At 35.4% G+C, this 15005-nt stretch overlaps 4 protein-coding genes across 6 annotated transcripts in view; 3 read left to right on the top strand and 1 right to left on the bottom strand.

The window, feature by feature from the left end:
- On the top strand, positions 4956-6313 carry LOC104791839 (expansin-A16). The gene is made up of 3 exons (XM_010517822.2): positions 4956-5185; positions 5308-5626; positions 5791-6313. Exons 1-3 carry the CDS (start codon positions 5032-5034, stop codon positions 6098-6100), a joined length of 783 nt encoding a protein of 260 aa, XP_010516124.1. The 5' UTR covers positions 4956-5031; the 3' UTR covers positions 6101-6313.
- LOC104791838 (DNA replication complex GINS protein PSF3) lies at positions 7224-8756 on the top strand (the record flags this gene model as incomplete). Its single annotated transcript, XM_010517821.2, is given in 6 exon segments — positions 7224-7268; positions 7371-7439; positions 7530-7630; positions 7810-7902; positions 8189-8328; positions 8435-8756. Coding segments are annotated over 6 exon segments (558 nt in total). The 3' UTR covers positions 8545-8756.
- Positions 9585-14664, top strand: LOC104791836 (AP3-complex subunit beta-A-like). 2 transcript variants are annotated; one of them, XM_010517817.2, is made up of 11 exons: positions 9585-9890; positions 10008-10084; positions 10170-10419; positions 10628-11257; positions 11381-11554; positions 11666-11792; positions 11873-11982; positions 12102-12302; positions 12658-13601; positions 13812-14075; positions 14179-14664. In XM_010517817.2, exons 1-11 carry the CDS (start codon positions 9675-9677, stop codon positions 14531-14533), a joined length of 3348 nt encoding a protein of 1115 aa, XP_010516119.1. In that variant the 5' UTR covers positions 9585-9674; the 3' UTR covers positions 14534-14664. The 2 variants fall into 2 exon arrangements, with proteins under 2 accessions (XP_010516119.1, XP_010516120.1); XM_010517818.2 differs by lacking the exon at positions 14179-14664 and having other exon boundaries at positions 12658-13560; positions 13812-13942.
- LOC104791837 (16 kDa phloem protein 2-like) overlaps positions 14656-15005 on the bottom strand; it is a 2808-nt gene continuing 2458 nt past the window's right edge. For both annotated transcript variants that reach the window (XM_010517820.2, XM_010517819.2), the window contains exon 5: positions 14656-14883. In XM_010517820.2, coding sequence (XP_010516122.1) covers positions 14824-14883 — 60 coding nt within the window. In that variant the 3' untranslated portion in view covers positions 14656-14823. The remainder of the gene's footprint in view (positions 14884-15005) is intronic.

The following is a 15005-nucleotide window of genomic DNA, read 5'->3' as shown; positions in this document are numbered from 1 at the left end:
TTTTTTTTTTTTTTTTTTTTTTTTTTTTTTTTTGTGGCGAACTGTTTTGCTACTTAGCCTAATCGGCTAATCCTGATGGATATACAGTTTTTATTCTATTTTATAAATAAAATTAACATACATAAGTGTTTTGTTTATATAATGTGTTATACTTGTATAAAAAAACTATACTCAAAAATTAACCAAAAAAGTTGTTTATGAAGCGGAAACCATATAACACTATTTTACGTATTTTATTATTTTTAGTTAATATATAGAAGAGTAATTATCAAACTCAAGCTGACAAAAAAAAACTCAAGATGCAACTGCAAACCATCTCGTGAAATCTGTGTAATTACGGTCAGAATTAAAGTTTAGCTATGCCAAAAGTTAAGTAGACCACACAAAAAAATATCACACTGATGACTGATCAATACTGAAATACTAAATATCTTGAACTTGATTTTCTCTTATTGACATCTTCGATTCGATCTGTGATCTTAACTTATCTTTGTTTTTTTTTTCTTTTTTTTTTTATAGAATATATGACATTTTTTCATTTACCCATGTCTAAATTTTTGATAATCTCAACCGTTGTACACAATAGTATGCATTAATAGTGTTAAATTCAGATCGAGAATATGTTTGATCATACTTAGTTTATTGAAATCAAAGATTTATTTAGATACAAATTCATCATGTTTAAGCTATAAGTAATCAGATGTTCCTTTATATGATTTCATGTATTGCTTAATTTTAACTTCACAGTTAGCAATCTATATTTTTACTTGTATCTGAAGCCTAAGTAATTACCGAGCAGGTACATGTTTGTGGTAATATACATTATTTCATGATTTAAACATATATATTCTGTGTATACATATATTTTAAAATAATTAAGCACACGCATCATTATATTTCTTCTCAAAACAATATATATGAAAGGTTTCGTACGTACGCTTCTAAATATTCGAAACAGCATGTATTATGTTTGATGTAAATCAAAGATTCCTTTATATATATCATTTTAAGAACAGACAACAAACTTCATGTAACTTGGATATCATAGTTGGATTAATAACCAAATTCTAATACCATGTCAAAGTTTAACTCAAAATCAGTTGATAACAAGCGAATTACTGAAATGAATCGATATTTTCAAGATGTAATATGGCTTCATATAACGAACTGTCAGGTTGGATCCTTTAAGTTGTGCAAGCGCAATGTTTTTTCATTGCGATATGCTTAAATACGATATCGTACGTCGTACATGCCCTGGTGGCCTGGTCCTTTGGCTTTGGATCAGTAGTGTGCAGTCAGCAATGTTTTCTTAGAATATGTTGTTTGTTCGCATAAGCTTTTTTCACATTAATGTGCAACTTCCAGTTTCCATACACTGTGATAACATTTAATACACACGGACACGGACTTGCACTGCATTATAATGTTTTAGCTCATCCTGCTAGCTAGTTGGAGATGAAAAATTGAGAATTGGCATCTATATTATTCAATTCATAACAAAATAATATATAGAAAGGAGTGAAAATTGTTTAGTGTATATTAGAAAGAAATAAATGAAAAGACGAGAAATCGTCGGAAGAGAGTAGAGGTATTGACAAAAAAAAAAGAAAGAGTAGAGGTAGATGATAAATTCACATGCAAGTGGGGTACGTATGCGTTCATGTGCATTTGGGAAAAATAAATACACACGTCACTAATTACACGTATACACGATTTTGTAGAAACGGATCCTAGACTCCTGCCTACTACAACATTGTATTAAGTTTTAACTAACACAAATACTATGATGACTTAAGAATTACAGTTATGTCACATTATCATATCTACCAAAAAAAGATACACAATCTATAACCACGAGAAGCTATAAACTTTGATTAGTTAAACATAACACGTATGTATATTTTGTTTTGCTGCGTGGATGAAGTGGCAGATATACAAAATCTGGTTGGTGCATAGATATGCCTTGTCATCACCAAATGTCCTTAATGCTCTTCCACCGTCACCGCCCCTAACTGTTTCCCTCTTTTTTAATATCCATCTCATGCATGCTTCACTTCTCACTTGTATTTTCTCACATATATTTTTAAAAAATATTATGAAAACTATCCCAATAAATTGAGTANGTAATATGGCTTCATATAACGAACTGTCAGGTTGGATCCTTTAAGTTGTGCAAGCGCAATGTTTTTTCATTGCGATATGCTTAAATACGATATCGTACGTCGTACATGCCCTGGTGGCCTGGTCCTTTGGCTTTGGATCAGTAGTGTGCAGTCAGCAATGTTTTCTTAGAATATGTTGTTTGTTCGCATAAGCTTTTTTCACATTAATGTGCAACTTCCAGTTTCCATACACTGTGATAACATTTAATACACACGGACACGGACTTGCACTGCATTATAATGTTTTAGCTCATCCTGCTAGCTAGTTGGAGATGAAAAATTGAGAATTGGCATCTATATTATTCAATTCATAACAAAATAATATATAGAAAGGAGTGAAAATTGTTTAGTGTATATTAGAAAGAAATAAATGAAAAGACGAGAAATCGTCGGAAGAGAGTAGAGGTATTGACAAAAAAAAAAGAAAGAGTAGAGGTAGATGATAAATTCACATGCAAGTGGGGTACGTATGCGTTCATGTGCATTTGGGAAAAATAAATACACACGTCACTAATTACACGTATACACGATTTTGTAGAAACGGATCCTAGACTCCTGCCTACTACAACATTGTATTAAGTTTTAACTAACACAAATACTATGATGACTTAAGAATTACAGTTATGTCACATTATCATATCTACCAAAAAAAGATACACAATCTATAACCACGAGAAGCTATAAACTTTGATTAGTTAAACATAACACGTATGTATATTTTGTTTTGCTGCGTGGATGAAGTGGCAGATATACAAAATCTGGTTGGTGCATAGATATGCCTTGTCATCACCAAATGTCCTTAATGCTCTTCCACCGTCACCGCCCCTAACTGTTTCCCTCTTTTTTAATATCCATCTCATGCATGCTTCACTTCTCACTTGTATTTTCTCACATATATTTTTAAAAAATATTATGAAAACTATCCCAATAAATTGAGTATAAACATATTCATAATCATCTGTATTCTATATAGTTTTTTTCAAGAAATAATAATATATGCTTCTAGTGTAATTTATATATTATTTTACATGCTTCTATAGTTTGTTTTCCATTTGTAATGATAAAATAATGGAATTATTTAGAAATTTATCTTATATATTTTATCACGAAAGTAAAAAAAATTATAAAAATATAACTCGATTTATAACATCATGCATGACACATTGACACAAGTTAGCTATGTATAGACGTACTGCGTACGGCGTATGTACCTAAAGTATCAATGTATTAATTATGNATTGAGAATTGGCATCTATATTATTCAATTCATAACAAAATAATATATAGAAAGGAGTGAAAATTGTTTAGTGTATATTAGAAAGAAATAAATGAAAAGACGAGAAATCGTCGGAAGAGAGTAGAGGTATTGACAAAAAAAAAAGAAAGAGTAGAGGTAGATGATAAATTCACATGCAAGTGGGGTACGTATGCGTTCATGTGCATTTGGGAAAAATAAATACACACGTCACTAATTACACGTATACACGATTTTGTAGAAACGGATCCTAGACTCCTGCCTACTACAACATTGTATTAAGTTTTAACTAACACAAATACTATGATGACTTAAGAATTACAGTTATGTCACATTATCATATCTACCAAAAAAAGATACACAATCTATAACCACGAGAAGCTATAAACTTTGATTAGTTAAACATAACACGTATGTATATTTTGTTTTGCTGCGTGGATGAAGTGGCAGATATACAAAATCTGGTTGGTGCATAGATATGCCTTGTCATCACCAAATGTCCTTAATGCTCTTCCACCGTCACCGCCCCTAACTGTTTCCCTCTTTTTTAATATCCATCTCATGCATGCTTCACTTCTCACTTGTATTTTCTCACATATATTTTTAAAAAATATTATGAAAACTATCCCAATAAATTGAGTATAAACATATTCATAATCATCTGTATTCTATATAGTTTTTTTCAAGAAATAATAATATATGCTTCTAGTGTAATTTATATATTATTTTACATGCTTCTATAGTTTGTTTTCCATTTGTAATGATAAAATAATGGAATTATTTAGAAATTTATCTTATATATTTTATCACGAAAGTAAAAAAAATTATAAAAATATAACTCGATTTATAACATCATGCATGACACATTGACACAAGTTAGCTATGTATAGACGTACTGCGTACGGCGTATGTACCTAAAGTATCAATGTATTAATTATGGAAAGTGTCGAAAATATAAACCTTTGTTCAATCATCGTAGAGTTTTATACATTATGCACATTCATGCGTATTGTTTCGCAGAACTTTGAAATTATTTTATGAACACTAAAAAAGGCAAAGTCAACAACATGTTACATGATGTCAACTCAAATGTTTTCTCTATTACGTTGTTTCACTATCATCATCGTTGCTTAAAAACCAAACTAATTATTTGTTAGTTTATAATATATTGTATAGGAGTGGGTTTTTATAAATAAGACATTAATTTGTAGTATAATTATTTTCGTACTTGGTTGGCCAATATATGCATTTATCTATTTTAATTTATTTTGGAGTTTGTCTCACATTACATTATTAATAGATTTCTGAATTTTTAATCGGATAAAAGACTGCTATGATCTCATTGCATTGCAATACTATTAAGATTACAATTGCAAACGGTTATAAACCTATATTTTCACCACCTATTTTATAAAGTTTTATCTAGAAAATACTAATTTCAGCCAACTCTATCTCTATCTCTCTCTAACTTTAGAGTTTCTCTCCACCAATATAAATAGCCATCTTCACAAGTGTAATTTCCACCATCCTCAAGTCCCTCCCTTAGCCTTCTAGTCTAAGTCTAACAATCACTTGATCCGGTTCTCTCCATTTCAATCACATATACTAACCAAAATGGCAATCAATCCATCGATTCTCTTAACCATAATCCCTCTCTTCCTCCTCCTGAGCCTCACCGACGCCGGAATCCCTGGCGTTTACTCTGGCAGCTCTTGGCAAACGGCTCACGCCACTTTCTACGGCGGCAATGACGCTTCGGGAACCATGGGTCAGTCCACTATCATCGAACACAAATTCCAAAAACTATACTTGATCATTCATTATACTTTAAAAACAGAGCACTCTGTTTTCTCTTATAATTCATTTTTTGTTTTCTTTGTTTTGTGTTAGGTGGCGCGTGCGGATACGGAGATTTATACAGCCAAGGGTACGGAACAAACACGGCAGCGCTAAGCACAGCGTTGTTCAACAGTGGCCAAAGCTGCGGGGCATGCTTTGAAGTCAAATGTGTCAATGATCCTAAATGGTGTCACCCGGGTAGTCCTTCCGTTTTCGTAACCGCAACCAACTTTTGTCCTCCAAACTTAGCCCAACCTAGCGACAATGGCGGCTGGTGCAACCCGCCACGTGCTCACTTCGACCTTGCAATGCCCGTTTTTCTCAAGATCGCTGCCTATCGTGCCGGCATTGTCCCCATCTCTTACCGCAGGTATACTTCACATATACAACTAAAAGGAGGTTAACTTGGATTTACAATAAGTTTTTCTCTTTTCGATAACATTGTTTGTTTTATAAAGCACAATTCGAGAAAAACATATTAAAAAGTTACAATGAATAAAATTGATAAGCTTGAGAAATGTGGGTTTGGTATAGGGTGGCATGTAAGAAGAGTGGAGGGATAAGGTTCACGATCAACGGTCACCGTTACTTCAACTTGGTGCTGATCACGAACGTGGCGGGAGCAGGAGACATCGTGAAGGCAAGCGTGAAAGGTTCAAAGACTGGTTGGATGAGTTTGACTAGGAACTGGGGACAAAACTGGCAGTCAAATGATGTTCTCGTTGGTCAGACACTTTCCTTCCGTGTCACATCCAGTGACCGCAGAACCTCCACTTCATGGAACATCGCTCCTTCGAACTGGCAGTTTGGACAAACCTTTGTCGGAAAGAACTTCAGGGTCTAAAATGAATCGATGAAATCAAAACATTCAAAGTGGTTCAATTTCCACAACTTTGAGTTTGTAATTTCTATTATTATTGTTTTTTCTTATGTGATTTGGGGAGTGTGAGAGAATTAAGAAAGCTGAAGTGGCTGTTGAAAATGTTGTAAACAGCCCGCAGCTTATACTATTTGGTTTGCTGCAGTTTCATTGTATAACTTACCACTTGTACTTATACTAAACTTCTTCTCTTTATCATTTTTTTTTTTTGAAAATTCTGGCTAGACTATTTTTAAAGCAATGATCATATACTTTATTCTCTAAAAACAACTAAATTACATATTTTCTCAAGCAATTTATGACATATATTATAAGTATTAATTACCATAAAAAATAGATACTCAAAAACATTGTTGACATTTACAGTAATAATTTCTAAAATTTGTTTAGAATTAATTCGTTCTATTTATATTTCCCAACAATTAATTTCACTTGATTTTAAAAATTGATCGACTCGGTGTTCCAATCCAATAGATAAAAAAAGCCGACCCGGTGGAGTCATAGTGATAAAAAAAGCTTCAACAACGGCGTAGTTCTTCTCTATATTTTAAAAATCGCTAGGCGTTAGTTGGGCGGTGAGGGAGCGCCTAGCGCGGAATCAGTTAATCAAGGATTATACAGGGAGTAGCTATAGTGTTTTTATTGATAAATAACTATAATATACTATATATGTGTAATTTTAAAGAGTTTATAGTGTAGTCTAGTGGTTCTAATCTGTAGTTTGTTTGTCCATGACCCAGGTTCGATTCCAACTAACCTTATTTTACCCTTTTTTAACAATTTCGATTTAATAAAATACTAAATGACGAATTTGTCCCTGTCTTCAACCTCTGAAAATCGAGATCTGCAACCCTAAATCTGCCGTCATTTTTTTATTCCCTCACTTTCCATCATTTCATTTGTTCTTTGTTATTGTTTACTGCTTAATATACTAGATCCATCAAATATCTATTGATTTCTATCTTCAAAACTCCAAAAATCAATTCCGATTTTACCATAATCCCGGCGGTTCCTTGCCGCCGAGCGCCTACTCGCCGCGTAATCGGCCGCCTTGACCGCGTTGTGGTGTGGAACCTGCGTTTGGGGGATGTCAAAGTACTATGATATTGACGACATACTTGTTGAAGAAGAGGTTCGTTCATCATTCTTCTCCAAAATAATAGATATAGATTTTGCTAGTGGCTCTCTTGTCAATTTAGGAACTTGATCTCAATTTGTCACTACCTTGTTGCAGTATGTACCAGTTTTATTCCATAAAAGAGCAAATGGAGTGACTATTGATCCAAGTGCAGAAACTAACTGTGTCAGTATTCTCATTGCTTGTGGCTATATCTTCATATTTGCCTTTCTTACATGTTTTTTAATTAGTACAATTTTGTTTGTTTTGTTTCAGGCTGAACAAGGTTCCAAAGTGGAAGTTCCTTTCTGGCTTGCTCATGAGTTGCAGCTCAGGCAAGCTGTGTCCATCAACCTTCCTGCCTGTTTTGACCAAAAGTAATCACTTTCTATAGCTTAACTATGTCATGTTTGGATTGTGTGTCGATTTCGAAATTTTTTACTAGCTTGTCAATTTGATTCTATCTTTTACTTCTTTTCTTAGTGGTTCTCCTCTAAGCAGTTTGTTTTCTTCCGCCCTGTTGTAGTCTTTTCATGGCTTTATATGTTTTATGCAGGACGAGGCTTGAAGTTCAGGCTGATGCAGCATACGTCGATCTTAGATCTCGCTGTCCATACTTTTATGAATTCGGATGCAAGTTAGAGCCACTGTGAGTTCCTTTTATGACTCTGTCCACTTGCCTCCCCCTCATTTTTGATGTTGTCCTATCTCTTGGTTTCAAGAACAAAACTCGGGTTTTCTTTATGGTGTCAGTTTGCTGTCTAATCCTTGAGAAATATAGCTCTGTTAGCAAGATTTAATTGTTAAATCAGGGATGAATATATCAATCAAGTTTGTTTAATTTGTGAAGTAGATGAAAACCAGATTATTACTTTGTGTGGATTAAAGTGAAACTCTTTGCTGTGGTAATCAATACTGGTTCTTGGTCTAAACAGGGTTACAGATAGAACACTTGGGATCTTGCTCTCGACTGCGTTTAAGATCAGATACAAGGAGGCACTGACAAAAGTATACACAGCAGCTCATATAACAGCTTCCAAGTACTTGTCCTTTTTAACAAAAGAAGAAACAAATTGTAAGCCTTGTTTTGCCATGGTTTTGAATTTAGTGTTAACCACCTAAAACTAAAGCTTGTAACATTAACAATCTTTTGTTTTTTCGTTTCTGTGAACTTTTGAAAGTGTACGAAGCAGCTCACCTGTCATCGACAGCCTTCAAGAAGTGGAAAACATGTGGGCGTAGATTAGAGAGAGCTTCAATACTCGGAAGAAAACGCAAGGATTCTAATTAATAAGTTCCCCCAAAAACTCTTTATTCGCATCCTTTTTCAACAGAGTGATTGTGTCATATTAAACATGTCAAAATGATGTTGTAGACAACATATATTTGCGCTTATGGTTGAATCAAATTGTTCAAATACTTTTGTAACCATATTGATTTGATACTAAACTCAGTTATGTGCTTCTTTAATTGACTTAAAAATCAGATCCAATTGGTGTTACAGTTTTGCCTTGTACTAATAACAATGCCATAGGACCATGTATCTCTCAATATTGATCAATTATATGTATCTCTCAATATTTATCAATTATATGTTTCTCGCAATATTGATACATGATATGTATCTCTCAAGATTGATCTATGATATGTATCTTGTTTATCTGGATATTTCATTTGGATCACCAACATTGTCCACTTCAATACATGGAATCCAGTCATTATCTTGTTTGAAGTTATACTTACTATTTTTAACCTGAACAGAATCAGTGTAAGAAGATCAAATCCAACACAACACAACAATTAAAGGGAAACGAAAGTATTATATAGTTAAAAAAGGGCTCATATCAAGTGTAAAGATTGGAAGGACCGTCATCGAGGGTAAGGGATGAATTAAAAAAGAACCCTTAATCAAAAAAAGGGAAAAAATAAACATTAAAATCATAATGTATTTCTCCATCGATTTCGATTTGGGTTTTTTTTTTTTCTCTCCATCCCATGAGAGTTTTGTTCAGACTCCCCTCTCAAGCCTCTCTCTTTTTAATCATCGCCCCACAAATTTTTAAAATTTCATCGAATTCGTTAAAAAAAAATCAAGATCCAGTTTTCCGGGAAAGTAAAGAAGAAAAATTTATCAGAACTACGATGAAGAAGAAGAAAGGTGAGTTAAGCGTATAAATATAAGATGGGTTTAGGGTTTAACAATTAGCCCACTCTTAATGGGCTTTATTCGGGTCATAAAACCGGTTTACGATCTGCTCCGGTTTATCAATACGGGTTAACTTTAATCCACAGTCTGGACAAGGCTATTCAATTATCCAAACACAAGGCTTCTCTTCTGCAAAAGTTCGTTTCATCATCTCTTGCTGAACTTTTTCTTCCCCCCTCTGAATTGCGGAGTTGTGATTTGATCGGAAACTTGAAATGTTCAATCAGTTTGGTTCGACTTCGGAGACTCTGAGCAAAGCTTCAGCTGTGGTGCTCCGGATCGGCACTGACGCTCATCTTTATGATGATCCAGAGGATGTCAACATTGCTCCACTATTAGATAGCAAGTTCGAATCCGAGAAATGTGAAGCTCTTAAGCGTCTCCTTGCTCTTATCGCTCAGGGCTTTGATGTCTCCAATTTCTTCCCTCAGGTGTTTTTCACTTATTTAGTTTTGATCCTTCTGTTTTCAATATCAGTTGAATTGACCCTGTGAGATCTATCTAGCTCCGATTTAAAAACATTTTTTGGGACGAATTTGTAATGGCAGGTGGTGAAGAATGTTGCGTCACAGTCATCGGAAGTGAAGAAGCTAGTTTACTTGTATTTGCTACAATATGCGGAAAAGTATGTAAAACCCAAATCAGTGATTTGCTGTGTTTTTACTTTTTGTTTGTGTATCTTACATAGTAGCTTCTATTGGTTTATGTAGGCGTCCAAATGAAGCATTGTTATCGATTAACTATTTTCAGAAGGACTTGGGGGATCCAAACCCATTGGTTAGGGCTTGGGCACTTCGTACAATGGCAGGGATTCGCTTACATGTTATTGCACCTCTTGCACTTGCTGCTGTGAGTAAATGTGCTAGGGATCCAGCTGTCTATGTCAGAAAATGTGCTGCAAATGCTCTTCCTAAGTTGCATGATTTGCGTCTGGAAGAACATGCTCCTGCAATTGAAGAGGTTTGTCCTGTCCAATATCTTTTAGTCTTTCTTTTAATCCTGCCATGTCTAGATGGGCACTAGGATTTTGAATATCTTGTCTAGGTTCTGTTTATGCATTGTCTAGTGTTTGAAGATGAGGGTAGGTTCTATGTTTTTGATGTCCTTGGGCTTAGGAGTTTTAGTGGTGAATGTGGATTTTTCATTGAAACAATGAACCTTGCTGCAGATAGTTGGGATATTATTGAATGACCATTCTCCAGGAGTTGTTGGAGCAGCGGCAGCGGCATTCACCTCAATCTGTCCAAATAACTTCGAACTGATTAGAAAGAACTATAAGAAGTTGTGTCAGATTCTTCCTGACGTAGAAGAGTGGGGTCAGATATTACTTATAGGAACTCTTTTGCGCTATGTGGTTGCAAGGCATGGACTTGTACGGGAATCTTTGATGTTGTCCCTACATGGTATGGATAGTAATGGCTTCTGTGAGAAGGATGCCCTAGTCAGAGATCTTACATTGGATAAAGAAGATGGTGGTAAAAGTGATTCATTTGATGTTAATCTGGTTAACGTTGTTTCGAAATGTTACATTGAAGGTCCAGATGAGTATCTATCTAGATCTAGTTGCCTCGATCCAGTTACATCTGCATTCGATAGCAAAGAGACCACATCTGTTGCACATAATGAAGATGTTAAGATCCTGCTTCAGTGTACATCCCCATTGTTATGGAGTAATAACAGTGCGGTTGTACTAGCAGCAGCTGGCGTTCAATGGATAATGGCACCTCTAGAAGATGTTAAAAAAATTGTTAAACCGCTCTTGTTTTTGCTTAGGTCATCCAGCGCCTCCAAATATGTGGTAACATTATATTATTTTCCTCGCCATTATTTATCTTGTCCGTCCATTCCACATTCTACACACATTTATCTAGTCTTGACGAAATATCCTCTCTGAGCATTGTTTAATTCATATTCGTGGCAGGTCCTCTGCAATATCCTAGTTTTCGCCAAAGCAGCCCCCTCTCTCTTTGCTCCACACTTCGAAAATTTCTTCATTTGTTCCTCCGATGCATATCAAGTTAAAGCACATAAGCTGGAGATGCTATCTCTCGTTGCTACCACTTCATCTATCTCTTCAATTTTGAGAGAGTTTGAGGTACTACTTTAACCTTAACCGAAGATAGAAGTATTTTGGTTCATTCTGGAAAGTTTGTGTTATCATTTGATTTTCCAGTATAAAGTGTTGTTAACCATGAGCTTTTTCCAGGATTATATTAAAGATCCGGACAGAAGATTTGCAGCTGATACAATTGCAGCGATTGGTTTGTGTGCGAGAAGACTGCCAACAATTCCAACTACATGTCTTGATGGATTGCTAGCACTAGTTCGACAAGGTCAATTATGCTTCATTTATTTCTACTCATTGGTTGACCTATTTGGCAGTTCGGTTGAAGTAGCTGTCATTATGTTACAGAATCTTTTGCTGGCGATCCCGAGTCGGTAGATGGAGAAGAAGGAGTGTTGGTGCAAGCCGTGATGTCGATCCAAACTATCATAGAGCGAGATCCCGATAGTCATGATAAAGTATACACATCTCATTTACTGTTTGAGCATCTCTATCTGACCAGTTTTAAAAACATACTTAGAACCCACTGCAATGATCTCAAATAACTCTGTTGTTTTTTCATTTTGGGTGTTTGAAGGTGATAATTCAGCTGTTTCGTAGTCTGGATTCAATAAAGGTAGCTGCTGCTCGTGCAACTATTATTTGGATGGTAGGGGTTTACTGCTCTTTGGGTCCTATCATTCCTAGGATGCTGACCACGTTAACCAAGTACCTTGCATGGAGCTTTAAATCAGAGGCATCAGAGACGAAACTACAGATTCTTAATACTACAGCTAAGGTATATAGCTAGGGGCTTTGCTTCATCTTATTCTGGATAATTATATTTAGGAAAAGATTTTAGTATAACCATATATTATCTCTACATCAATCCCGAAGGAAAGGCTATATGTTTCAATGAGAAAGGGCATCTACATTTTTACTATTTGAACAATGCTATCACCTTTTCTCTGTAAAAAAATCTGTTCCAATTTTTTACTAATAATAAGATTTCTTCATTAACCATTTCATCCGATGGCTTTTCTGTCCTGTGAAATATTTTAGATGTGGAAAATCATTACTGCTTGTGCTAATGTGTCACTACAGTTCTCAGAAGATATTGATCAAGTACTTATCAATCGCCTTTGTAATTGCAGGTTCTAATAAGTGCAAAGGTTGACGACTTTCAGATGTTGAAAAGGATTATGGTTTATATGCTTGAATTGGGCGAATGTGACTTAAGCTATGACATTCGTGATCGAACTCGTTTCCTCAAGAAGCTGCTGCCATGCAAATTAGCTTCTCATGAGGCCACAGAAGACAGTGTTGCATCACAAGAAAATATTGCTGTGCATGTTGTGGAACATGTATTTGGGAGCAAACTGAAACCTTTTCTACCTTTAGGTCTAAACGATCGTTTTTATCTTCCTGGATCTCTGTCACAGATAGTTCTTCATGCAGCCCCTGGATATGAACCTCTTCCAAAGCCCTGTAGTTTTGTGTTTGAAGAACATGACCAGCTGTCAGATTCAGATAGACAAAGGGATGCCGGAGCTGTATTGGATCGATCTCAGGAATCCTCTGAAACAGGGGATGAAGATGGTTCCTCTGATTATGACTCTGAATCTTCTGTTGGTTCAGAGTTCAGCAGTGACGATAATGAAAGAAAAGTATCTAATGATGCCAGCGATCCAGCTGCTCCTTTAATTCAAATTTCAGATACTTCTGTTTCCGCTGACCAGGAAGAACTAAGGTCCAGAAGGGCCCTGGATTTGTGGTTAGATGATCAGCCTAGTACATCAAATCAAACTCCATCTGCAGTAAATAGTAATCAGAGCTCTTATGCGAAGATATCCATTGGTGATATAGGAAGCCGAGTGAAGCCGAAATGCTATAGTCTCTTAGACCCTGGGAATGGCAGTGGCTTGAAGGTAGACTATGCCTTTTTATCTGAAGTCTCTATTGTATCCCCATTACATGTTTGCGTAGAAGTTCTGTTTGAGAACAGTTCTGGGGAACCTATCCTGGACGTGAATTTGGAAGATGAAGAATCAATGAAGGTAGCAGACTCTTCTGAACAGACTTTGGTTGGTAAAGCAAAGTGAGTTTGATTCCTTTATACGAATTGATTTAGTTAGCATGCTTTTTGCCTAATCCATATATCACTTACCCTTACATAAAATGTGCCTAACTTAATGATATATATCACACAAGTTCTCATCCTTAATCCTGCAAGGAATTAGTTTTGGTAGAAATCCATTATCTTTAATTTCTCTTAATTATCTCATTTACCTATTCGTAAACCCTGCAGTGCATCTTACAACAATGTGCCAACACTAATTCCACTTGAGGAAATCAGTTGCCTTGAACCACGTCAGAGTGCAAAGAGGCTTATCCAGGTTCGGTTTCATCACCACTTGCTTCCCATGAGGTTAACCTTGCATTACAATGGAAAGAAGGTTCCTGTCAAGTTACGACCTGATCTTGGATACCTTGTGAAACCATTCTCAATGAGCATCGAGGAATTCTTAGCCACAGAATCTCGATTACCTGGAATGTTCGAGTACAGTCGAAGGTTAGCTGCTTTCTTTACTTAAAGCTGAGGTTGATTTATAAGAAACTTCGATTGTTTACTTTCTGCACTAAAAATAACCTTGGGTTCTTTTCAATTTTGGTAGGTGTACATTTGACGACCATGTTAAAGATTCAAGAATGGAGAATGGGAAAGACAAATTTCTCAGCATCTGCGAATGCATAACACTAAAGGTGCTTAGCAACTCAAATCTACACCTTGTGTCTGTGGATTTACCAGTTGCAAACACACTCGAAGATGCAACTGGGCTGCGATTAAGATTCGGCAGCAAAATCTTGAGCAGTGAGATCCCTCTTTTGATTACCATCACAGTGGAAGGCAAATGCACCGAAGTTCTGAATTTAACAGTCAAGATCAATTGCGAAGAAACAGTTTTTGGTCTAAACCTGTTGAACAGGATAGCTAATTTCATGGTTGAGCCGTCTTCTTCAACCAATTGATAAGCAAAATAGAGGATTTTTCTTGTATGTCACTATATGTGTATGCTACTAAACCCTGTTTTATAACATTCTCTTTAATTTTTGATACATTTCTGTATAATTTAAATATAAATACAATGAGATTTCATAAACATGCTCTTACTAAATTAAAGATTCTCTACAACCAACAACAGATCATGATACATCATGAAAATTAAATAATATATTTTTCAAACTTATGAATAGCTTAATGATGTTGACACTAAAGATGAAACAGTAACATAGAATCAGCAAAATAGCAAGGAACGAAACTAATCAAACTGGCTATGCTTCCATCCTCCAAATACTTCTCCATCCATTGCCCTGTCTTGCTGAAAATTCCCAAAAAAATACAAATAGTTTCAATAAGAGTTGAACAAGATTTAGTTAGAAAAATGTAAAAGAGAAAGAGAAGTGAACCAACCAAAAGAGAGTAAGAAACTCCGATGAGAAG

Source organism: Camelina sativa, chromosome 6 (assembly GCF_000633955.1).
Source record: "Camelina sativa cultivar DH55 chromosome 6, Cs, whole genome shotgun sequence".
Classification (NCBI taxonomy): domain Eukaryota; kingdom Viridiplantae; phylum Streptophyta; class Magnoliopsida; order Brassicales; family Brassicaceae; genus Camelina; species Camelina sativa.
This window is presented reverse-complemented; position numbering and strand designations above follow the sequence as displayed.